General features: G+C 32.5%; 3 protein-coding genes across 4 annotated transcripts; 1 reads left to right on the top strand and 2 right to left on the bottom strand.

Moving 5' to 3' along the window:
• Nucleotides 1-3152: 3152 nt before the first annotated feature.
• Nucleotides 3153-5180, bottom strand: LOC114760684 (isoliquiritigenin 2'-O-methyltransferase-like). The gene is made up of 4 exons (XM_028949972.1): nucleotides 4690-5180; nucleotides 4285-4604; nucleotides 4123-4187; nucleotides 3153-3702 (listed from the first exon to the last, which is right to left on the bottom strand). Exons 1-4 carry the CDS (start codon nucleotides 5133-5135, stop codon nucleotides 3403-3405), a joined length of 1131 nt encoding a protein of 376 aa, XP_028805805.1. The 5' UTR covers nucleotides 5136-5180; the 3' UTR covers nucleotides 3153-3402.
• A 7495-nt stretch (nucleotides 5181-12675) lies between these two features.
• Nucleotides 12676-19902, bottom strand: LOC114760683 (uncharacterized). Of its 2 annotated transcripts, none has more exons than XM_028949969.1 (8): nucleotides 19155-19902; nucleotides 18001-18765; nucleotides 16399-16751; nucleotides 15318-15529; nucleotides 14111-14367; nucleotides 13828-14006; nucleotides 13192-13270; nucleotides 12676-13109 (listed from the first exon to the last, which is right to left on the bottom strand). In XM_028949969.1, the coding sequence occupies exons 1-7, from the start codon at nucleotides 19402-19404 to the stop codon at nucleotides 13193-13195; spliced, it is 2094 nt and encodes a 697-aa protein (XP_028805802.1). In that variant the 5' UTR covers nucleotides 19405-19902; the 3' UTR covers nucleotides 12676-13109; nucleotide 13192. The 2 variants fall into 2 exon arrangements, with proteins under 2 accessions (XP_028805802.1, XP_028805804.1); XM_028949971.1 differs by having other exon boundaries at nucleotides 12676-13056.
• A 1380-nt stretch (nucleotides 19903-21282) lies between these two features.
• Nucleotides 21283-24238, top strand: LOC114760686 (uncharacterized). The gene is made up of 3 exons (XM_028949974.1): nucleotides 21283-21301; nucleotides 21464-21542; nucleotides 23371-24238. Exons 2-3 carry the CDS (start codon nucleotides 21471-21473, stop codon nucleotides 23947-23949), a joined length of 651 nt encoding a protein of 216 aa, XP_028805807.1. The 5' UTR covers nucleotides 21283-21301; nucleotides 21464-21470; the 3' UTR covers nucleotides 23950-24238.
• The last annotated feature ends 2893 nt before the right edge of the window (nucleotides 24239-27131 follow it).

The raw sequence follows: 27131 nt of genomic DNA, 5'->3' as shown, positions 1-27131 counted from the left end.
AGATAAAATGATGAAGTATTCAAGTATATGAGTATTTTTTTTCCTAAATAACGAGTAATTTGCTTAATTAAGGATAATTAATGTCGTGGTGGCTTTCGAATCATTCACTGAGGCCAAGAGGGGGTGTTCTGGAAAATAATATTAATTTGTGACAAATTTAATGAGTTTGATTGTTTTAATTTTTTTTTTCCAAAAAATCTCGGTGAAAATTATCTGGAAACAGAGGGGGCATTGATTTTTTTTTTTTTCCCTTTTGTCTTGTTTAGTATGAGCTATATATACACAGTTGCGTGCACACTACAGGGAGCCCAGCATTCTGATTGGGCAATCGTGGAGAAATTTAAATTTTAAGTATAAAGTGTGATTGCTAGTTTTTAAATTGAGGCCACGTCAACCTTGGTGATGACTGATTATTCAAAAATTATTATCAAAGTGGTGTGTTTGAAATAATTTAATGTAATTTTGGGCATTAATTAATATACAAAGGGCAAAATTTAAAACAAATGATATTTTTTGAGAAGACTATTAAGGATAAGGATACAAATCTAATTTTTCTTCAGATGCCTAAATTAACTTGCTTAAATTTTAAACCTCACCAATCAAGCTAAGGGGGAAAAACCAAGATTAGTTTTTTTATATAATTATCTGATATCCATAACAGTACTTGTACTGTATTTGAGCATTGTCAAGCCTAATTTAACATAAGATTTTATAATGCGAGTTAATTTTTTTTATATATTAACAAATGGAAGAATATCAAATAAATTTAATTGGTCATAAAAGAGGGCGGCCAAATATTAATATAAGAAAAGAACTCATTTCCTCCAATTCAAGCGGCTGGTTGTTCGTTCTGTTGCTTGCAGGGTTGAAATTGTCGAATAATTAATAAATTTAATTTGAAGAATTTGAAATTTCTATGTTCGTGAACATAACAGAATCAAACGTAAGAAAGGAGGAAATGTTGATTAGAAGAAGTCGAAGGGAAAATACGATGAATGGTCAACGAAGTAAAGAGAATTTGAAATTCCTTTACTTAGGGTTTGTGTTCACTGGTTAGTACTGTTATTTTCTTCACATATGATGTGTGTGTTTGTGTGACCGTTGAAATCGTTTGGAGGAAAAAAAGGGGGGAACAAAAAGACCACAATTTTCCAATAAAACATGGGGAAAATTTTTACAAAAGACGAAAAGTCAAATTTATTTTTTCCCCACACGAAAAGTCATTTATTTGGCAGAAAGAATTAAAGGAGTGAAAGGGGTAGATTGCAAGGTCTTTAAAATTACTTGCCGATAATTCCTAGCTCGTTTCCTTCATTTGAAGCTTTGTTCCCATATTCAAAGACCTGCATTGGACTTTCAAGTCCTTTAACTCCGGTTATTAATATAAGAGCTAAATAATTAATTTAGAGAGATCAAGAAAGTTAATTAAGTTGGTTAATTGTAATAAGTGTATGTTAATTTTCCTAAACTAGCCTATTTGATTATAGGCAATAAAATTATCCATTGGTAAATCCTTACAATCAATAGGAATATTTTAAAAAAATTGTTATAAATTTGAAAGACAAAGTAGATTAAGATTTTACATTTACAACAAAACTCAATCTCCAACTAACTCTTTATTAAGGACTGAAGGTGGTATATAAGTTTATTTTAAGTGATTTTGCGTATTTAAACATATGAAAAAAAGTTTTGTACAATTCTGCCCGTCAAATATTTTCAATAACAATGAACACATTGAGTGCTACTGAAAAAAATATTTTAAGGAGTTAAATTACATATATCAAAAATTACTTCAAATTATTTAATGTCATTGAAAAAAATACTTTAACATATTAGATGCATAAATAATTATTTTAAAATATTAAGTGCTGCTAGAAAAATACTTAAAAGTGTTGAATGTAATTAATCATAGATTTTATCATTGATATCTTTAATAAGAAATATCTAATTTCTTTTTATATTAAGTTTTAAATTCTTGTACAAGCATTAATAAAATCAATTAATTTCATAAAATTCTCATTTATTTTACAAATACAGCACATTAGGAAGTTTGTTCTAAAATACTAACTCAGGGTACTATAAGGATATATGTGGAAAAGTAATAATTATATTATATTGGAATTGTAAAATATCTTTTGGTCAAAATTTTTTAGAAAAATCATTTTGTGACACAAAACTTATAACATGGGGAAAATTAAAGGAGAATATAAGGTGGAAAAGAAAGCATCACAGAAAAATATACGAGATTGTGGAAATAGTAACAGTACCAAAAAATGTTTGTCACAAAAAGTTGTCTATATATATATATATCAATTAAAAAATTGCGCATATAAAAAAAATTTATTATTTAAATGTCATAAAATAATTTAATTTAACTTAATTTATTGTTAAATCTCATATATAATACATGGAAAAGAGGGAAAATTGGTCAAGACAACCTGATTTTAAAATTAATCATGCAAGTCACCTTAAGTGTGTTTAAAGACTCAAATGCAAATTATTTTCAACAGGTGCAAGCTCCAAACATATCTTTACTTGTGCTCAATGAGTTTCACCAGCAACTCTTCACCAACTATTTGCAACTTATCTTCAATTAAAGCTCAAAATTGCACGTAGTTGAAAAAGAGTTGCTCTTGCTAAAAATCAGTTTTGTCTTAAAGATCGGGTCTTTACCCCTTAGATATCTTTGCCTAATTTTCCACTCTTCCTCTTAATATAAGACCTATTTAACTAATTTGATTAAATTAAAAAAGTTAGGTAAGTTAATTAATTATAAAAAATATGATATATTTTTTTTCTAAAATACCATAATCATCTTTCTTAATATTTTCTCTCTCTTTTCTACTTGATTATGATCGAGGACGAGTATTTATAGGGGTAATTTAGAAAAAAGTTGATAAATATGAGAAATATGTCTTATATTTAGGACTAAAATCAACTCAACAATTAGGTTTTATATTAAAGACTAGGGGAGTAATTCGGAACTTTTGATTAATTTTTCGTAGAGAAAATGTATAGCTGTTTAGCAAAAGTCGTCGATCGTCTTTGAGCCCGTACGCCCGGAGGAAAAATAAAAAGAAAGAGATAAAAGCTGGTAGCTGTTTGTGAAGTCAGAATTGCTGAATGATGGTCAACAAGTTGCCCAGAACTAATTTTTTTTATCTCTCATGAAAATAACATGGATGATGCACCATAACATTAAATTAATTATTGCAAATTAACTATAATCAATCAAATACACCATATGATGAGAAACTTAAACTAATGTATAATAATTAACACTCACACACCAACTCCTTCCTTCACAACAGCCAAACTTTATTCATTTTATTTATTAATTTAATAATAATTCTTTAATATCAATCATTATTGGGACCTTTTGGCTTCATCTAAAATTAAAAACTAATGCTTGTAAAACTCCATAACGCCTACAATGGAGAGGACACGAGCAGCAAGTCGGAACCCAGAAAAGCCAGATCTCTTGCACAAGGCTTCAAACTGTTTCTCAGTTCTTTCAAGTCCTCCTCCTTGAGAGAACATTACTATATCAGCAATGGCCACATTCTTCGCAGCACTGCTTATTTCTGGTTCCTCTTGCATTATTAAGTCTATCACTATCACTTTCCCTCCTTTATCCAATACCTCATGGCAGTTCCTAAATATCTTCACACACTTTTCATCTGACCAGTTATGTGTTGTGCCCTGCAATATATAATAATATCAGAAAGATTCCATCAGCAACACGTCTTAATTAACTCAAAATCTTAAAAGTACTTAAGTATAAGACCTAGTTGACTAATTTGGGAAGATTAAAGAAATTACTAAATTGCTTAATTATATTATATATTATATGATCTTTTTAAAATATTTAAGATACGTTAGTTTGGAAAAAAAGATAGGTATAAATACTTTAAAGTAATTTAGTAACTTTTTTAATTTCTCCAAATTAGTCAACTGAGTCTTATATTAAAGATTGGAAGTAGTATATATATATTACTCTTTCTGGTCTTAAATATAAAAACTAGTCAAAGAGTTTATGTTTCTCCAAAAGTGATATAAAAAGCCCTTTGAAACAACAGGCGGGCAATAGCATCATACTTTGACTTTGTTAAAGAGGCATACCTTTATCATTATAGCATCAGCACTTGGAACACTTCTGAACATGTCTCCTCCAACATGCTTTATTCCTAAGCGTATAAATATAAATGCAAGAATGATTAATTAGTAAGATTATAAAGTATTTCAGTTAAATTTGATAGAACGGAGCACAAAGAAGGAGAATACCTGGATAGGTAGGGGCATCCTCAATGACATGGGGCAAATCAAAGTTAATGCCGTTAATGGAAGGGTACTTGGATATGATCATATTAAGGGATTGGCCAATACCACCAGCCACATCAACCAGAGAAGATGAACCCTCAAAGCCTTTATATATCGCCAGAATCTTCTCCATATGTAAAGCAGACTGATCCGCCATTGTTCTCTGGAACTTCAGTTTCAGTGCAGGATCCATTTCCATGTACTCGTACACACTTGTCCCATGAACTATCTTGCTCAGGTCTTCTCCCTCATTCAGCTTGAGCACCCCTTCCCTCAAGTTCAGACTAATAGAAGAAAAATCATAATCCATTAGAAATAATATACGTACATGTATAAACTTAATATCTTTAAGGCTTTGTTGATACTTACAAAACCTGTGACATGTGAGGATGATAGGATATGCCGGGCATCAGGGAAGCCCAGGAAGCGCCGTCTTGTTTGGAGACGAAGTATTGGCCGGTGGGAGAGAGGGCGTAGAGCCTCTGGGTGGTGCCGTCGACGGAGGTTCTGACGGAGCAGGTGAGAAGGGAGTGAGCCACCAGCAAGCGGAGCATCCGGTCGAGCCTGCCGGAGATTATGGCGATCTTGCTCTTCTGGGAGGTGAGTCTGGAAGCGATCTCAGTGGGCGAAACATAACCATCGTCGACGTCTCCTTTTGATTCTGAAATGATGTCGAAGAGGTTAAGCTGAAGGGCAGCGTTCAAAACGGCGGCGTTTACCTGACCAGCACTTAGAATCATGGCTTGAAGACAAGCATCTTGGTCATTAGAGAGGGATTTAATCACATGTTGGTGGTTCATCTCAATGGAGTTCATCTTGTTCTACGAGGTTTAGTGGCTCTTCTCTCTATTGAACTCTTTCAATAATATGTTGTTGGATGTGTGTGCTGGTGTGCCTGCACACATATATATAGAGAGACGGGATGAGTTTCCATCGTCATCAAAGAGTGAATAAGCACTCAAACTCATCAGATTAATTTCAATTGTTTTGATTTGATTTTTTTCATTTTTATTTTTAAAACAATTATTTTAATGGGTATATGATTTCCAAAAGAAAATTTTTTAATCTAAAAGTAATTTATTAAAAATTTTACATTAAGACTGTTCATATTATATTTAGATTGTTTAAACCTGATGAGTTTGACAGTCACCACTCTTAATAAGCATCCAAACTAAGCCGTACACGAATTTATGTTTTTTTTTTTTGGGTTTATTTTTTGGAAGATGCCTTGAAAGACGCAAGAGAGATGGATGTTTTATGTTCTCTATGTTTATCTTATGATGTGTGCATGAACAATTTTTGGTATCCTATGATGCTTAATCTCATACTTAATTAACTAATTTGAGTAAATAAAGTATATTAGTTAAATTAGTTAATATAATATTTTTTGTAAACATCCTAAGCATCATTTCTTAATTTCCTTCCTCATTCTCTCTCCAACTTGATTATTGTTGAGGGAATATGAACAGGATTAATTTAAGAAAAATTGATAGATAAACATACGAAATAGATCTCATATAAACATTAGAATTAAATCGTACATTAAGTATAAGTATACGAGGAGTATCATTTAATTTTATTTCGATTAATTTTCTTGTAAATGAAAAAAAAAACGGAGATAACATTGGTGGTATGTGTCAGCCAATAGGACACGGAATATACCAGGAGTTAATAATTAATTGATGGATAGACGCATATAAAATCTAATTTGTATCACTAATAAATATAAAATCTAATTTGTACAATGAATTAAATATTATATTTAGGATTGGAGGTAATATTATGGAGTGTGCAGTCCTGACTTCAATTTTTGTCCCAATATATAATTTGCGTACCGTGCGTACTTAACTAATTTGTGAACATAGACAAGTATTTATGAAAGGACTTGAAGTTTAAAATTAAATAAAAAAATGTTAACCAAGTCTGAATTCCAAAATCCAAAGTTAGAATTTCAACTTTTGGTCATATATATGTGTATATATATACTACCTCTAGTTACTAGTATAAAGGTTAGTCTGACATTTAATTTGGTTCTAAATATAAGATTCCAATTTATTTTGTTTCTCATGTTTATCTATTTTTTAAAGTAGTTTTTGTAGTAGTTGTATATGTTAAATGTTTCATTAAATAGTAGTTTTAGTTAATGCTCCTTCAGTTCTAAATATAAGACTCATTTTATAATATAAAAATAAGTTTTATATTTAGAACCGAAAGAGTATATATGATAGAAAGGGTATTCTAGGAAAAATAACACCTAGTCATTACAAATAAATCATTTAACAAATTTTTTTAACCTATTCGAATTAGTTAACTAACTCTTATATTAAAAACATAAAGTAACATATATTCACTTATATGCTATATCCAACTGCCTAATCGAAATCAAATAGAAATGCTAAAGTTAAATTTTATTTAAAAACTATAAATTACTTTTTTAGTTCTATTTATAAATTATTTTCAACATGATTCATCCAAACTAAGAAAAATATTACACCGTATTATTTTTTGTTAAATTTACCAACTTTATAACCTTATCTGTATTTAATATATATTTTTTAAAAAATAATAATTCATACAATATAAGGAAGGATAGAATAATATCTTCATGTTAAAAATTTACTAAAATGACTCATAAATAAGGGAATTCTCTTTTAACCTTATAAATAGGATTAGAAGAGTACATCCAATAAGCCATAAAAGTTGCAATTAATGGAATATCCGAGTTGATTGAAAAAATCAATAAATTAGTTAATATTTAACTAATAGAGTACATTGAAGAAGTCAAATGAACTCCATTGATAAAAAACCAAATAAATTAGTTAATATATTATTACTGCTTAGGTTTTGTGGATGGTCTTATAGATAGCTAAGGACGCACAACTCTTGTCTATTTTATCTTATAGAAACTATAAAATCAAAAGGAGTATTAATTAACTAACGCCGTGTGTAAGATAAGACTAAAGGCTGCTGGTATTAATATACTAGTCCAGTCTTTATTCGTTTGTTAAAAAATAATTTAATTCTAAATATAAGTCAATAATTATTTTTCAATTTTTCTTCTATTTAATTTCTGTTGAAAGGAGAAAAATGTGAGAATGATTTGCAAATACAGAGAAAGAACAAATTTAATAAGGACAAATTTTCAAAAAAATGTATCAATGCAATATATTCCTTAATATGCGAAAATGAGTTAAAGCAACTTATAGTACAAACCAAAGTGATAGGTAGGCTTAACAACTGGGGTATTTAGGTTTAGGAAGTGTTTGGATAAAAACCAAATCACAGTTTTAGAAGTGATTTTACAGAGTTTGAGATAAACATATTCAGCATCCAAATGAAAATGAAAGAAGTAACCAAACGGCGCGTAAAAGTCAAGCCATGAAGGTGAGGTCACTTGAAGAATCAAGAGAAAGCCTCAATTGCTGAAATTTTCAGAGTCAAGATTCTTATGTCTCTGAATTTCCATGCATGCAGACCTCATCACTTTGACCAATTCTCAGGGCAAAGAATCAAAATTAAGGACTTTTGTTACGAAACTAACGTCAATTAACAATTTTTCTGTTATAGAAATTGGAAAGTTTGGTCTAATTAAATTTCTATATCCCTCAATATTGTTTAATTTTATCATGCGGCTGACTACATATATATATTTAGAGAAGATTAATTACAAAGTCTACAGAGCAAGAACTTCATATGTATGCAGATCATTTTTGCATTACAACGGAAGTGAACTACTACCTCCAGTCCTTAATATAAGACCCCGTTTGACTTTTTGTTTGGTTCTAATTATAAGACCCCAATCTATTTTGTCTCTCATATTTATGCATTTTTTCTAAGATAGTCCTTCTAATAATGATAGTTCTGACCAATACACTTAATTAGCAAGGATATTTTAGGAATGATAACACTTATTTATTACAAATAACTAACTTAACTTACTTCCTTAATCTCCTCAAATAAGTCAACTGGGTCTTATAATTAGGACCAGAGGTAGTATTTGAATATTTGTTCAGGAGAATTCTCCTGAACAAATATTCAAAATTCTACTGAACCAAAAAAATATGTAAATTAATTAATCATTAAAAATTTCCTTAAATTTATTACTTAATTACATAACAGAAATTTACTAGTCGAACTACAGATATTAACCACTATATTCATAAGATACAAGTTTACAACTAAAAATTAATACACGTGTTAAAATTAATTAACTAAAACATTTGTTAAAATTCACCAACTTAACTAATTTTTTTAATTTTTTTAAAATTAGTTATCTAACTATTATATCAAGAACCAGAGGTAATATAACAGACGGAGATGTTTGTGTTTTGTTTTATGAAATAAAACTCTTCTAATATATTTATTTTGCAAAACTTAGAGTTATTCAAAATAAACTAATCCAAACGAGTAGTTAGAATTGTTCACGAATATTGTATAAAAGTTATTAATTTATGGCTTTTTTATTAATTTATTAAAAAGCCAAAAATAAAATTGAAAGTTTGTGTAATATAGAAAATTAAAATGTCAAAGGAGTATTAATTATCTAAAGAAAAACTAATTTGCAAGTCCTCATAATTTATATCAATTTTAAATCAGGTTTTATTTCTTTTAAATCGCGCCCTTAGTTATATTTTAATCCGTTAAGTCCATTCATCTCTCAGGATCTAAATATCATAACACCATTAATTTTAACAAGTTAGAGAGTGTAACACATAGACATAACAACGTAACGTGGCAGCTAGGTGGATTAATTGCCAATATTCAAAGTCCATAGCCGCCTCATCTTCATTTCATCCTCTAACTTCCTGAGCACAGCTGCTAAAAGGAGGAAGAAAAATCACTCTAAATGAAATAAAGGAGAGTTGAGAGATAACGCCAGTTTCTTCAAGCTGTTCAAGCTTCTAAGCAAAATCGGCCATGTTTGAGGACGAGAAGGGATTGGCTGTCCTTTTTTTTTTTTTTTTAATATTTCATTCAGTTCTTCAAATTTCCTCGTACCAAAGTTGGGGGGGGGGGGTTGCTGAGGACAGGGAGAAACAACCATTGAATATCATAATGTGAGAGGATGAAAATGGGTAATACGCATGTACTGTTCAAAATATAAAACTTTTATTTATTGAATCAAAATGAATTACTACCTTCTGTCCTAATTATAAGAGCCAGTTGACTAATTTGAGAAGATTAATAAAGTAAGTTGAGTTTGTTATTTGTCCTAAATAAGTGTTGTCTTTCCTAAAATATCCTTACTAATCAAGTGTATTGACTAAAATTATCATTGTTAGAATGGTTACTTTAGAAAAAAATGTATAAATATGAGAGACAAAGTGGATTTGGGTCTTATATTTAGAACCAAAATAAAAGTCAAATAGGATCTTATATTAAGGACTGAAGGTAGTATGACTTGAAAATGAAAGAAATATGAGAAAAGACATATGGGCTTTTATTGCATAAGATTATTTTTCAAAAAAAAAGGAAAAGAAAAAGAAAAATGTCACGTCTATGCGTCTATCTGTCAACCTCTAACTCAATAAAATTAACGATGCTATAATAGTTTAGATTTTGAGAGATGGATGGATTTAACGGATTAAAGTATAGGACTTGGTTAAAAATAAATAAATTATAAAGACTCGATTAAAAATTGATATAAATTACATGGACCTTAAAATTAGTTTTACCATTATCTCCAAGGTATCGTGAATTATCAATTTTAAATATCAATCCTCACTATTCATAAAAACGTAGAAAGAAGATTCAGTTTGTTCAAAGCTCGACAAAAATGTTTGACATTTAAGTTTTTTCTCACAATAAATTATTTTTTTATGACTATAATTTTGACTATTAATTAGAATGTTAGATATGTTGTTTTATCAAAAAAGAATGTTAGATATGTTGGGCCCAATACATAAAATATGACAAATATATCAATAGCAGCCTTCATGTTTTTTAATTTGAACGTTGGCTGCCTTCCAACAATATGGCGTGTCAACATTTATTAATGCCTCGTCCACGATATGGTACGGCTGTTGAATTCCGCGAGGCCTCATATTATTTAATTTATGTCAAATTTTGTTGGCAAAAAAATGATGTCAAATTTAATTAATTTCAGCCAGCTTATAGTTTAATTAGTGTGACGTGGCATGATATAACGTGCAGAATTATTCATAATTCCATTAACATCTGAAGATTGTAACGTCTTATAAATTTATTACATTATTTTTATAGAAATATAACATCCTTTAACTTATCTCATAATTAATTACTAATTTTTTAAATTAAAAGAATAAATAACTTATAGAATACGCGTGATTTAATTTTTTACAGTTTTTTTAAAAATTTAATAAGAAGTGTATTAAAAAAATTGGAGGGTCTCAAACTCACATGGCAAAGATGATTAAACAAAAAAAACAGAGAATGTGACTTGTGTTTTGAAATAGTTTACTAAATATCCGGCTATAATTAATTTTCTCAGCAAAAATGTGATTTTACTTAATTGATGATATTGTTATATACTCTTCTGATACTATTTATAAGTCACTTTCAATATGTTTCACATTGACTAATGAAAATCTTAAAATTTATTAACTCTCATTTAAAATTTAATAACTTTTCAAATTTATCTTTATTTAATACTATCTGTGGTCCTTAATATAAAAAGTTAAAAACTAGTTGAATAATTTGAATAAATTAAGAAAACTAGTTAAGTTAGTTATTTGTAATAAATAAGTATTGTTTTTTTTAAATATCTTTGCTAATCAAGTGTATTAGCGAGAACTATCATTATTACAAGAATTATCTTTAAAAAAAAGATAGATATGATAGACAAAATATATTAGGGTCTTATATTTAAGACCAAAATAAAAGTTAAACGAGTCTTTATATTAAAAATCGGAGGTAGTTTACAATATGCCTCATAAGAACAAATCAACACAATAATTAATGAAGGGTGAAGTTGTACATTCGTATAAAAATTTGCTTTCTTTGCCCTATAAAGAGAACAAAAAATTTCATTCTCTCTCTATTTTATAAATAAATCAATTTTTTCTTCTCTCAGTTATCCCTTACGACGTGCATGATTTTTGTTGGCCAGTCAAACACAATTTATAAGCAACATTAAATTTTGTTTTTTGGCCAACATGGACAACTAATTTTTTTTTGTTTGGGTGACATACATGGACGACGTTTTTGTGAGCGTGTTTTAGCAACCATTGACGTACGGTTTGATTGTCACAAATATCCTTTTATTTTGAGAAAGTGACCCAGCTGTCAGCTACCTCGTTTCTTTTTAACGGCAATCATGAATCTCTTCGTCCCTGGTTAACGTTTCCGAAGCAAAAGGAGCAACGCATATAACGGAGATAATTTGAAGGAGTTGATTAAAAATTAAGTTAAACTATGAGGACTCACAGATTAGTTTTCCCTTTTATTTTTACAATAATAATGACTTTAATTTAATATCCTGTTAATGATAATTTGTTACTTTAATTTCCGTTGCATAGACTGCTTCAATTCTTTGTTCTTCTGCACATTATCCTTTCTTGATTTTTCCAGAAGCCGTGGCTGCATGTTCGATGACTCATTGTTATCTCATCTTATCCGGTCCTTTTTTCAAAACCCATTTGAACAAAGGTGGACGAAGCCCAGCCCAGCAACTGGCAATTAAGGGTAGTCCAGTGATCTAGTTGATATGTTTAAATAGGACTGGATCAGACAGTGAGAAGCCCAAAACTATCTTCTAACCCAATATATAATCCCCACCCTCCAGAGTTATTGTCCCTGTCTGGGCTGCTTCTACAATCTACAAATTGGCAGCTTCCAGCTATGAAGCTTCCATTTTGGCCCCAAAAAAGGAAGGAAAAAAAAAAAAAAAAAAGCTATGAAGCTTCCAGTCTTTTTTTTTTTTTTTGAAAAAATGAGTTTATAATTTTCATTTAAGAGGCACGCACATATAATTCAAAATCCTTGAAATTGACAGACTATGACATGTTCAGCTTTGTAAGAATGTGTGTGTGTGTGTGTGTTAGTGAGAGAGAGGGGGGGGGGGAGTTTACAGTCAATTTTTGGAAAATCACTGAACAGCCAACTTCTTCATTTTGAACAATGAAAAAAAAAAAGGACCCATTATGAGGTAATTCGAAGGCTAAAATAATTAGAATTCGTTTAAAATGTTTGTTATTTTCTTCCCATCTAAAATAAAAAGCATCCTGGGAGAGTTGGTTGAAGATAAGGTCATGATTTTTAGATGGTTTAGTTAACTTATGCAGAGCGTGAATGAATGTTCCAGATTAGATAACATCATGATGGTCATTCCTAGCTATACACGCAACCATGCAAAAGTCACATAAGAAGGAATAGAAATCCAGAGGAACAAAATAAATATTTATAAGTCGTTACCATGAAAATATAAAGAATAGTTGATTGATAAATCAGTGAGAAAAGAATCATACAAGTCTGATTCCTGACAAGAGGATGAATGACCTATCATATCAAAATTTTCTACATACAACAACAAAGCAATCCCAGAATTATGAAAGAGAGAATGACTAGGAGCTGCTGTGGGTGATGGACAGGAGGTCATTTTGAGGTTCTCTTTACTTCCCAGAGGAAGAAATGAATTTACTGTAATGAATTGATACAGAAAATATATATATATTAAAAATATAAAAAGCATACCAAAAAATTCTGATAATCGTGTGTGGTATGGCTACCAACAGTCAGCTCCTCTTGGAAACACCTGTGCTGTACCATCGAGTCACTAAATTATGTGGCTGAAACTTCAGCGTATGGACAGCCTGAGATCACAATATTGACAGGCATTGAAGAGACAGGCCAAGTACATCATATCAAGGTCAAAATATGGCCGTGAACACCCACTTTACTCCGTGGCTTTTTGTCGACGTTTTTCATCCACTCTGTGATGAAATAGTTTGGCCATGTGTCTCCTCTCACAGTCCTGGGCGGAAGAAACCAACAGAAGTGTGAAATAAACATTCTTAGTCTTTCCATTGCATGGACACTGAACCAATAAAGAAGCTGGGTCAGTGGTTCAACCACAGGGTCACTTGTAGAACCACTTGAACCAACCATATTTCATTAAAAATTGATCCAACTACACAACCCTCCCCCCCCCCCCAAAAAGAAAAAACACGTTCTAAATTTAGAATATATTTACGAATAGCCATATTTATGCAGATAACATACTCTTTTTTATCAATTACATGCAGCAGAGAAAGCTATGATCCAATTCATATAAAATGATAGGATTAATCATTGCAAAACAGATTAGACCCAAATCTGGTTCAATCACTAAGCCAGCAGTTCAACTGCCTGGTCCATCCAGCTCAATTAAAAGTCTAATTGTTGGAAACAGACGGGTTTGATGTCATTTCACTGGTTGGACCAACCGGGCTTGGTCCTGTGACACTATAACCGTTCCACAACATCAATCAAATATCTTCTTAAAAAGCAAGCAATGTTCGCATAATGTGGTCTGTAGGAAACTTTCTTTACCTTGAACATGTTAAGATGAAAAGGTTTATCAGGGTTCATCCTTCTCAGCTTCTGGTAAGTGTATGCAAAACTTAGCTGATCACGAGGAGTAAACCGGTCAACTTCATTGAACCAAAGACAGGAGAACAAATTAGTCATTGGAGTGTGTGCCCTGATGATAAAGGAACCTTCAGGTACATCTGTCACAAAGCAGAAAACATGAAGACAGTTAAGGAAGAAGACTTGAATTGTGACTTCGAAGTTCGAAGAATTCACACAAGAGAAAACCCTTAAAAGAACCTACTGCTGGGGAGAAGCTTATTTGGATCAGATGCATTAAATCTTTTCAGTCCATCAGCCTGATAAAATGCAAATTGTTGATCTATCAAAGTATGATTGTACTTGTTCAATTTCTTGTTTCGTGCAACCTCTTCCCAAACACAATGCCGATCATAGTGATTGGATATAGCAAATTCGTATCCTTTTCTCCACAAATAGTTTTCCAAGATAAGCAAGGGGTCAAGCTGGAGACGCAATTTGCTGTCCAACCAGATTGAATACCTGGAGGTTTGCAAGAAAACAAAAAGCATAAATTATAAACAATTTTGCTCTGAATAAAACCTTTGGGAAAGCTTGAGAATAGAAATAAAAGGACAATAAGTCCAACGTTAGAGACAGCCAACAACATTATAGAATTATTCCTAGAATCTTTCCTTTTTCAAAAAAAGAAAGTTCTAGAATCTAGACGCAGGTTCTAATATACAAAAGAATGTGATAAGCAAATAACAAAGAAAAGCAGGACCTAATGCTTTATAAAATAGCTTGGGTGGTCAGACCTAACCAAAAACCAAAATTACCAGATATATCTTCTAATAGGAAACCATAAAAACAAAAGGCCTATTTGGTTTATATGCCAAATCATCAATCAAACTTCAAAAAAAATACTCAACCTGATTTCTCTTCCATTGTTTAACTCTATCCAAGATGCATCCTACAGTAAACTTATTGCAAAAACAATTTTATTTCAGTCCTCATACATATTTGTATCCACCTCTAAAGCTGTTCAGTTTCCTGCATTACCTTCTGCCAGCCACACCAGTTCTTATGTCTATGATGCATATTAAAAAAAATTTAAAAAATAAAAACCATCTTCAAACAAGACATCACCAACTCCAATTCCAGTCCCATCAAATTGTGTTAGTAAACATTCCTTCATTTCTTCCCCCAGTTCGTTTATGAATGAATTGAAAAAAATATAGGGAACAAAAATACCCAATCATAGGTTTTTGATAATCAAGTCAACGTAATCCAAAAACACAAAGCCTGTTGCCCATATAACTAGTTCATTTCCATCACAGCAGACTGCAATGAACTAACCAGTTCCTGTAATATGTTTCAATGACACCATTACTGGAAAAGTCGTTTAAGTTGAAAAATGCCACTTAATACAGCCAAAAGGTAAAATGCTTAGAAAATGGTTAACCACAATGTTTAAGGGGACTCGTTCTCACCTTGCAGAAGGAAAAAGCCGATGTGGCAACAATTTAGGTATTTTTCCCACTCTCCGCATGTCATCATAGGGTAGATTCTTCACTACCACCAATTTCCAGAATCCAATGAAACCCATTCTGTCAGGCTCATGACCATCAGACACAAGTGTTCGCAGGGTAACTTCATCGATAAACATTACAAAGCAGACATTTTTCCTCGACACTCGAGTGACCTAAAATCAAAATGACCCAGATTAACATTAAAATAGTTGCATTATGTCAATTGCATCAACTGTTAATATTAACCACATACAAATAGCTTTAACCAGTCATTAATTTTCACACAGTAAACGAAAACCACTCACTTTCACAGGCAGAATATTGAATACATTTTAATAAATCAATTTAGAAAAGGTAATAAGTGATTAAGCTGGTTGAAACTGCTTGAAATATTTGAAAAAGCATATGATTTCCACATCAATGAAGCCCAACAACTGATACTAATTTTTTATGAGCACATCCATTTTCTTATGTGCATGTTAAAGTATTATCCATGTTTTGTACCCCTCCGTTGCCTTGAACAATGATAACAAGCCAATCAATTTCCAACTAAATGCTTGTTATATTGTTGTTGAACCTGCTGTGTTTCTGTTCAGATCTTATGATCAGCTTTATACACAAACTTACGCATATTATTAGTAACTTCAGAAGTTCAACCTCAACCTCAGGCAAAAAAAGCAAAAGAAAAAGCAGAGACAAAATAAAAGAGAAATCTTTTAGCCTTTTGAAGTTCACGGTAGTCCATCAACAAGAAGATCCCCAAAGCCAACCATGTTCAAACACAAATAGTCAGGCATGCATCATATTCCCTGTCAGACTTCTTGACCATATTATTATCAAAATACATGAGCTTAATGCAAATAAGAATAATCATAGGTCAAGCACACTTTTTTTCAGAAGAAAAGAAAACATTACGTTCCTTTCATACAAGTATAAAACTTAACGTTATAACATGATTTTCCATAAAGTAAGCAATCCATGGTTCTTGAACTGTTCATAACCTCATGAACCCAAAAATGAAATAGAAAAACATATCCAGTACCGCTTTAGTAGCTGGTGTCCTCAAGCGATCAGAATTTCCAAAAATGCATGAGATAACTGCAATATGGCATCTGCTAATGTAATTTGCATCATCTTCTGACAAGTCAAACCCAGTGCTTCGCGGACCTTCTGGACCTTTGACAAAGCCGCACTTGATATTTTGATCCTGAGCCAAAAATGACTTTTCCCTCTCTTCTAAGCTTTGATGCCCTCCAAATCTGGGCACCCATTGTTCATCTCCCAAAGGCTTCTCTTCTCTTTCTGTATACTGCAAGTTAAATCTGACAAATTTCCGACTTTCCAAAGGCTCAACAAGTTGTGATGTTGAGTTTAACAGCTTAATCTCACAAGATCCTGAAGCATAGTTGCATGACAATTCAGGTAATAGAGAAAATAAAACCAAGCACCAAAACTTTTACTTGTTATGTATGATAATGTTTGGCAAAACAAAGAGCAGCTTTCAAACATTTGAAACAAAATCCAACCAGATAAACCTAAATCAAGCTGAACCATTTCAGACTCTTCATCTGCCACATAGCACACCAGCATTGACTTGCAACTAGCCAATCTATCTAGACAAAGACACAAAAAACTAGAGATAATACATCCTCAATTGTGATAGTTCATAGGGCTGTTCTCCAATTAGACAACTGTCTGAGGTGTTTCCAAATGACACATATCGAAGGGGGCTTCTCCAAAATATGTTTAGCTTTAAAACTGGTCTATTTTTAAAATCAGCGCTAATTGGTAAGTTATTGTCAACTTTGACACATGACAGATTACACAAAGTAGATGGAATCACTAAAACCATATCAGACATAACCCATGTTTAGACCAGATATCTTATGAACTGCTCCTAATATTATATGCTTCAATAAGAACGAACTTCTCTATTTTTAGGATATTACCAAATTTATTCAATTTTGCAATCCAACCATTATACAGTCATTTTCAGTGTTCCAAACATCCTGACTTACCAGCTAGAAACATGAAAAAATTATCAAGTAATGAAAACAAAGCTGGAGCAGATTCCCAGACCACAAACTCCTTGCAATGTGGATGGTCATTAGTCAAGGTAAAAAAGATTCAATTGATGATCCATACAATGAATTAAATTTCTTACATACAATCACATAAAGTACCACCTGGTCTTGCATTGACATTTATAAAAATTAAAAATCAGTAGAAAATCAAATTCCTAGGAAAAGCAAATGAGAAAACACATTTGATACATATGACAAGTCTTTTAACTGCTTTTATAATAGGATAAAGCCAAGGTATTCCTTTGCCGAAGCTTGTAGGAAAACCTCATCTTTGCAAAGTTCCTGTGTCCAGCTTTTCTGATGGATAAGGCAAGGCTCTACCTTTAATCCATGAAACAACCAAATGGCAACAGTATAAAGCATCCAATTTTGCCAAGTGTACAGACTCAGTAAGATGAAACGTCTAAAACTCACAGCAATTATATCGCCATGCTTTTGCAGTGATGAGGTATCAATCTAATTGATGATAAACCAAGATACAAATGCAAATAAATTTTCCTTTAAGAAAACAGATAACCAGGAAAATCTATGAAATCGCCAGTAGCAATCATAAAGATCACCTGAAAACTTGCGGCGTTTGCGTTTTTTCTTTGTTTCTTTTTTCATCAATTGTCCATCTTCATGACCAACTTGTTGAGAATTTCCTTTCACGGGATGGGAGGTTTTTCTGTTTAAGGAAATGTTTCCCTCAGCAATGTCAGAAAGAATATCATCCTTAATTCCATGATCAGAAAAATGAAGAGATTCTCCATGAATTTCATTGTCAAATTTTAGCATGTTAGAATTAGAATGCTTCAACCCAGTATTTCTACTGTCCCCATAGTCTTCCATTCCAGTATCCTGAGAATCAGAGAAGTCATCATACTCATCATCAACATCAATTAATGAATTCATCTTTTCTTTACCAGCATCATTAGACATTTTGTCATTATTCTCAGTTAAGTCTACTGCATTCTTCAAAGAGGCCTCATATTCTGCTTCATACTTTTTCAATTCATGACGCCCTGCTTCATTATACAAGCCAACACCTCTTTTATCTGAATCCTTGCGAGAATCACCATTTGAAGACCTTATATTGCCATTCATCTTATCAGTAGCACTACTTTTATCAATATTTTCACCCTTGCTGATTTGCTCCACCACATCTTCATTGTAATCTCCATCCCTTCGCCTATCATCTCTATCCCAATACCTTGAATCTCGGCCATGACCCACTGAAACATTCCCAAACTCAAGGACTCTGCTCCTCTCTATTCGTGGCACATTTATGAGAAAATCAGAATCATTCTTCAAATCATCACTCTCATCACCATCTCTGTTTAGTTCTGCAAACACAGTCAAATCACTGAGGAAGCTTCTGAGAGTTCTAGAATCAAATTTGTAAGAACTCAGAATAACAGCATTATCATAGAAGACGTTCAGAAAAATTGTGTCAAGACTTAAAAAAGGAAACATCAGGAGAAAAAAACGCAGCTAAGATGATCAGGTGTACGTTTTGTTTAAAAGAATCAAACAAAAGAACACAAACATTCATATTAAATTACCTTTTCCCGCTCTACAGTAATCCTACCAGCCCAACAGGGGGAACAATTACCAATCACGCTAAATACAAAATGCAACCCACTGCTTCAGACCGGGCTAAACAATCTAACCATCCCAGAATCAAACAAATTGTAATTGAAACAAAACATTCTCATTCAAAGCTTAACTTTACCGTCGTCTAGAGAGAGGTAATAGTACGCTATGACAGTGACGCCAAGCGCGAGGAATAGGAACACCAAAATAAGCCCCGCCGTTAGCTTGCGGGTCCAGTCGGATCGCACAGATCGCCGGAGCCGCGGCTGCTTATGCGCCGGCGCATAAACCCCAATGGTCACGTGATCCGCCGCGCCGTTTGCATCGTGCAGATCGTGGCTTCCCCGAATGCCAATCCTCTCCATCCCTGATTGTCTTTGCTGAACCATACTCTCATTGTAAGACACAGCCTCTCTTTCTCTGCGAACTAAACAAGTGCAGTAACTACAAGCCCATTTTGCAGAAAGTTCGCAGGTTATCGTGATGTGACGGTGAAGATTGGATGAGAGAAGAGTGTGATGTGAAGGAAGACGGAGAAAGATTTTAATTGTGTGAATGTGAAAGTGGAATAGAAAAGTGAATGTGCTTGGAAGTTTTCAATAAATTATGCATAAGCATTTAATATATATATATATATAATTAATTGGAAACAGAGCTAGCACCGGCCAGCGTGTGGGAGCCAGAGGGATCTGGACCGGCGATGGAGCGCCGGGAAGCAACCGCGGCGGTTAAGAGGACAACTTGTGTCCAGCCTCACATGCTAATGTTGAAATCACGCGGATTTCGGGTTCGAATATTATTTTCCGGGGAAATTAAGACATAAATAGCTGGGATGTTGGTGAGCTGCGTTGAATTGAACTTGATTTCACTTTTATATTCTTTTTCCTTTCCTTTCCTTTCCTTTTCTCTCTCATTCCTTTCCACACCCCTTTCTTTCTTTGGTGCTGGAAGCTAAATATTGAAGATTATCTTCCCGTTGAAGCAATACAATCATAATTAAAAATTATAATAAAATATATAAAATAATCCAACTATTTACACTGGTACTAATATTATTATATTTGTTTTGCTATCAGAGGTACCAGTACTATACTAAAACTGTGGAATCTATCCCAAATTCTGTGACTAAATAGTATAATAACGATAATGACATTTTAATATTCAAAATTTTAATTAAGAATGATGATCCTGCTCTAACATTTCTTAAAAAACTACTTAATTAAAATTTCCTTGTTTAAGTGCAAATTGAAAACCTGGAAAACAATTAAAAATTTTATTCTTTAATTTTAATTTTTAGCAAGAAAGAATATCTCTATATATAGTTGATTAATGACCACTTGAAATGATTTATAAGCAGATTTTTAATCATGATTTATAGAATATAAGGTAAGTATGTAAAAATAATTTTGTCTTGACTTGTATAAAATGTACTTTTTAAAAGTAATGTCTAACAGAGCCTAAATCAAAAGCATTTCATCTGGCTAAAACCTGAAATGGAATTTTAGTCAAAGTATTTCTAAACAAGGTTTTGAAAAATAAAATCAAAATAAAAAATAATTGTTTGGATAATTTATTAAAAATAAAAAATATGTTTAAATAATATGATTATGAAAGAATTTTAAAGGGAAAATTTGCATATTTTAAATGAACATCTTTTCACATGGAGTGGGTGCGCCTTTATCATAACACATCTTATCACAAACAAGCATATTCACACGCAATTTAATATATAGAAGTTAAGTAGATATTATTAAAAGAGCAATAAGATGATAATAATAATAATGTGTTCTGAAAGCCACTTATCTTTTTTTTTTTTTTTTTCCAGTTTTTGGGCAAAGTCTATCTTGTTCACTGGGTGACCACACTAGTACCCACCACCAATTTATTTAAAAAATAATAATTAATAATTAGCAAATAATGAGTATAAGTATACCAGCAAAGCGCATATTCGAATTTCCACATTATAGAAAACATTTTCCGGTCAGCTGCAATTTTCTCCACCACCAAAATGTGGAGCGTACCCAAAAAACCAAAGAAAAAAAAAATCCATCTTTTGGTGCAGGAAAGTCTCAGGTTGCTTTTGTGCTTCGTCGGATAACTTCAGTCGGAGGAGTCGCAATTGTGGTAGGTTGCTTGATCCTTTGCTCCTCTCTAATGCTTATAATTGCAATTTCCGATGCCTCTATTGAAACATTAGTTGGGTGATTCATGTTTGGATTAATTTCTCCTTTTCGGGGATAATTTGTTTCTTGGGTGATAGGATTTTGTAATTTTTATCGTCAATAGGTTACCTTCCTCTATTATTGTGGAGTAGAAGTTGTTTTGGGTCCTCGCCATTGCCCATTAGATCATTTTACTTCATTCTCTCCCCCCACAAGTTAATTTGCGACAATTTGTTTAATTTATGCTTTAATTTACTTCATTTAATGTTTATGTTTGTTCTTACAGTCCAGAGATGCTGGGGAGACCGTTGACCTTGCCTGCACAATCTTGTTGCGCTGTAAGTGCCGCTGACGTCTCACTGCCGGTAACTGCTGTGATATTCTATAATACAAGGATGGAAATTTTGAAATGATCAATAATGAATAATGACTGATAGAGCTACCTGCTTATTTATATGCTTTGTGAGGAGGAAAGAATAGAAAGTAATAGAGCCGATGTTGGGTTCTTCTGTAGCACCGAGTAATCAGTACTACTAGCACAAATTTACAATCTTTTGTTTTGTTTTGTTTTGTTTTCTTTGGCAAAGCAATGTAAAATGGTTCTAAATTTTAGGCGATAATGAAGTCAAAATTTGAACAGCTGTAGCACTTAATGTAAGGAGTGTAATCAATATTTCCACAGTTCTACAGGTTTGTCTTGTGCTGCCACCAACAGTACATAATAATGGTGCTTTTTTATTGGGGGAAGGGGTCGGAGGGCGGTGGAATGCTTGGGTTTTGGTTATTCTGATTTTGCTGGGTAGGTGGAGGGAAACCAGCGGTTAGCCAAAATTTGTTGTCAGCAATTGAAAAGTGTAAATTTCACCGTCTCTGTAATGGGTAGGATTATGTCAACTGTTTTATTGCTGGTGAGGCTGGCTAAAAGTCAATGTTTGTTCGGCACTTTGAGATTGTAAATGTTGCAAAGGATGTGCTTTGACGTGTGTGCCATGTCTGTTTCTTAGGTCCTTAGTGTTCTCTTGGCTGCAACCTTTCCTAAGGAAGCTCCATATTTAGATTTTTTTCCGACTTTTCTGAAGCTTTTGTACAGTGGTTGAACATGCTTATATAGCATGCTTTATAATCCTGGAGTCCTTGGTCTATTGGTTTTGTGAGCCAAAGTTTAGGTTGAAATTACCACTTCTCTGGTTATGCTCACATCCAAAACATTAATCTGCTCAGGGGCAGCTCCTAATATTCGCTTTGAACGTTGACCGGTGGGGACTTTTGAGGAGGGAAGCTTGAAATATTTTCAAATAGTGCTTTGATACATTTTAAGAGAGGATTTATCCTTTTTCTTTCCCTTTATTGTGTGTGTTGGAATGGACCCTTTGCTGTAGATTATAAAACATGATCAACCTCAATTCTCATAAGAGGTGATGGCATAACTTATGTTAGGTGACTTAGTTGCAACACAATCAAATTACTCAACATTCCTGTTGTTGGATTCAATAGGACGGAAACTGGCAATGATTTAATTCCTTTTCTGAGTAGACTTAAAATGTAACAGGTATTTAACATTTTCATTCTCTTTTTCAAGTCAAATGATTAAGAGCTACTGGAAAACACCTAGGCCAAAATCTGCTGCTAGAAAATAATATTTCCTTCAAAGGTATCTTGATTAAAACTGTTCTCATCTGAGTGTAAGATTTGTAAAACTAAGTCAGATTATATTCCTTTGACTTTGTGGGATCCATCACTCCTACTTCCTGAAGGTTGAGTTTAGCCATAGTCTAGTTTTAATTTGCAAGTCAGTCTTAGGATAGGGAAAGTAAATTTTTGCACTGAAATAATACCGTGGCACAATAGAATGCCATCCAAATAAAGTACAACTTAGTGCAGCTTTAGAATCCATATGGCTTTTCTGTTTTCAGAATTGAGCTTCTTTATGGTATAGGTTGCCTGGAGAGTTAAGTGAAAATGAGTAGCTCTAGATGAGAAACTCAAAGCAACTGGAGTCCGCAAATCCTTGCATTGCTATCAGGCTTCTGTACTTTCTAAGATTTAAATTGCGGAATTTGTTATTGATAGTAATCTTGGACTTTTAGGGTTCCATGTAATTGCAAGAGTTCAGAAGTCTTAATGTGTATTTGTTGCTGGACTTTCAAGATGAAAATGTGATATATAGCCTAATAATTCTACATAACCACACAGGTTGATCTTGCTGCTTCTCCACCGGCTATCATACCATCAAACACAAGTTTTTCGAGTAGACTTTTACCAAGTGTGACCAAAGCAGCATGGGCACCAAATGTTTCTATGAAGAACTGGATGATACATTCTGCACAGATAGATGATATGATCACAAGTAAAGAATATCAGACTATGTGGGAAGCTTCTAGACAAGCTCTTGCGACATTTGATTTTAGTGTTGAAGAGAAGGACAAGATACTTGGAAAAGCATTTGGCCTTGTGAATTCACCATATTGGGGAGAGGAACGTGAGAAAGAAGTACCCAAATTTGAAACAGTGAATGGAGTATTAGAGTATTTGCGGAGTTTAAGTCTTTCTGATGACGATTTGGCCAAGCTGCTCAAGAAATTCCCTGAGGTCCTTGGATGCAGTCTAGAGGATGAGCTGAAAACCAATGTGAAAATCCTGGAAAAGGAATGGGGTATTGAAGGAAAATCTCTTCGAAACCTGCTCCTCCGAAATCCGAAAGTTTTGGGTTACAATGTAGATTGTAAGGGAGACTGCATGGCACAATGCACTCGATGCTGGGTTCGTTTCTAGGCTAGCCGCCTTTTGTCCTTTTTGGCAGGGCAACACTTAGGTGAAGTTTCTAATTGTTTGCTGTCAAGTTCTCTAATAGAAACGTTACATGTAGATATTCTTCTACAACTTAGCATCCCATCATTGATTCTTCAAATAAAGTTCTCTATGTCATTCTATTAGAAGATGTGATGGCAGACACTTAAAAATTGCATCTAAGTTTTTTCTTTCTAATATTCAAGATGGGGAAGCATTTCATTTGAATTTATTATGGAGTTGACTTTATGTATATCTTATTTATGAGCAGTAATATCTTCGCAACGGCCGTCATGTTCTTGTGTTGGTTGCATAATTCAAGAATATACAGAACATAGATGGAAGATAGAACAATTCAATGGCAATGCATTGATTTCATGTCTCTTGTGTATTTGAGATTTCACTTGAAGTGAAGATCAATTCTATTGGACCGACAATAATTAAATTGAATGGAAAAGATTCAATTTCGCCTGGACTTTTAAGTCTGATGAATTGGAAAGAAGACGTTGGGATGGCTTCTTTTGATGTAATTTGAATAATACTGGATAACAAATAGTAAATTTTACCCAAAGGGGGAAAATTGTGCAGGGCAGGGATTAATGTTTCTGGGGAGGGATTTAAGTTTGTAAAGATTCTCGCCTTTAAAGGTACTTTCTTTGATTTTCAAGCTGAAGAGGCAAACTTCATTTCCTTTTGATTCATATATATATATATATATATATATATATATATATATCACTTTGAATTGAATGAGTTATTGCTTAATCTAAGCTTTGTTTATGAACCTTAGTCCAATGAGTGTAAAATTTAATTTCAGAAGAGGATGTTAGTTTCATTCCCTGCTTTCATTTTTATGTATTAGGTCTTGTGGATTCTGGCATTCTGCACTTCGCAAAAGTGACTATATTAATGAGGCATTTTGGATAAGTTTTATAGAGCAACAATATGTTGACTTGAATGCAAAATTCAAAACAAAATTTATATGAATTATATATAAGACAAAAGGGAATAAAATTATATATTTAGTAAATAGAAAGATAATACTCCCTTTGATTCAAAACATAAGATAAATTTTGTTGGAAGGGCTTGATTGTTTTATAGAATAACATTGATTTTTGTCTAAATTAAAATATAAGTTTTTTTCAATTTTGGTCCTCATATATTCTCTTTTCTCTTTGATTCATTTATTACATTCTTTATCTATTCTCTTTATTAATAAAAGCGTATTTGGGAAAAAAATATATGCCTTACATATTTATTGTTTTAAACTAATTTTAACTAATTTCTTAATAAACGTAAATAAATAAAGCTTATTGGATATTTTAAACTGAAGGGAGTAGCCTTAACAAATTAGTTTTTCTTTTTTAAAAAAAAATAAAGGAACAAGAATACATATGAACTTCAAATTTAAATGTCAACTTGATGCGTCAATGAGAAATTTACTACCACAGAAAAAGGTTTGAAAAGTTAGGAATTTGGGGCCTTTATTTAGCCAATCTATGAATAGTGATGGCTAGAAGGTTTTCAAAACTCAACCTTGAAACAGAGAAGATTGTGGAAATCTAAATAAGGTATTTCCTCAAATAAAACCTTCCTTCCAGTATAAATCATTACGTTACTGACTCATTTTTTAACTAATAAATAATAAATAAACAAATAAATTTATTTGTTTCTACCAATAAGGAAACAGCAGGAAACAATGGCCTCAATCACCAGAAATACCTTTGTCTTGGCTCTTCTCTGCTTCCTTCTCATCCACCAGGTAATTCAAGGGCTTGATTGATTCATTGTATTAATTACTATCTCCAGTTCTTAATGTAAAACCTTATTTGACTTTTATTTTAGTCCTAAATATAAAATCCCAATCCACTTTGTCTCTTATATATATGCATTTTTTTTTCAAAGTAGTCCTTCTAACAATGGTAGCTCTAATCAATACACTTGATTAGTAAGAATATTTTAGGAAAGACAACACATATTTATTATAAATAACTAACTTAACTTTTGTTCTTAATCTCTTCAAATTAGTCAACTAACTCTTATAATTAGGACCGGAGGTAGTACTTTAATTTTAGTGAATAAAATACTACCTCCGGTCCTTAGTATAAAACCTTATTTGACTTTTATTTTAGTCCTAAATATAAAATCCCAATCTACTTTGTCTCTCATATTTATGTATTTTTTTTCAAGGTAGTTCTTCTAATAATAGTAGCTCTAACCAATACACTTGATTAGTAAGGATATTTTAGGAAAGACAACACATATTTATTACAAATAACTAACTTAACTTCTTTCCTTAATCTCCTCAAATTAGTCAACTGACTTTTATAATTAGGACCGGAGGTAGTACTTTAATTTTAGTGAATGAAATACTACCTCCGGTCACTAATATAAGACCTTATTTGACTTTTATTTTGGTACTAAATATAAGATCCCAATCCACTTTATCTTTCATATTTATATATTTTTTTCCAAGATAGTCTTTCTAACAATAGTAATCTAGCTAATACACTTAATTAGTAAGAATATTTTAGGAAAGATACTACCTATTTGTTACAAATAACTAACTTAACTTCTTCCTTTAATCTCTTCAAATTAGTTAACTAGCCCTTATAATTAAGACTAAAGTAGTATGTTATGATTCATCTGTTTATGTATTCTCCGAGTTTCTACATCAATTTCTGCTAATTGTTTATCTAGTCCCCCCCCCCCCCCAGTTTACTAGGTAAATAGATGGTCTGTTTCAATTTCACTACCCAAGATCTGTTTTCCTCTTCACACATTGTTACTTCTGGTGTGATTGTGTATGCAAACAAAATTGACTTCCTCTTTCCCTTTTTTTCTGGCCCCCTTTTGAGAGTACACTTCATTTCAATCATGTTATGCAATAACCTTTAATCTATAAATGTAGTGCCCACACATTGTAACTTTTGGTCTCTTTTCCCAATTTTATGCCCTTCTTTCAGCTGGAGATACATGGCATGGTTGAGGCCCAACAGATAGGTAAGCAAGCATTTACAGTTCATTAGTATAATTTATCTTTCAACGTTTAAGGTGGGATAGTTATGTTTAAATTTAGGAACTGCCGCTGAAATGCTCTGAAGGAAAAGTATGAAGAAAGAGAGGCAAATCCTAGTTTTGTAAGACTCGTGTGCAAGGATGATACC

The sequence above is a fragment of the Neltuma alba genome, unplaced genomic scaffold (genome assembly GCF_004799145.2).
Source record: "Neltuma alba isolate B1F8T4 unplaced genomic scaffold, ASM479914v2 tig00011011_pilon, whole genome shotgun sequence".
NCBI classification, from domain to species: domain Eukaryota; kingdom Viridiplantae; phylum Streptophyta; class Magnoliopsida; order Fabales; family Fabaceae; genus Neltuma; species Neltuma alba.
Note: the sequence above shows the minus strand (reverse complement) of the source record. Positions and strands in the feature narration are given on the sequence as shown.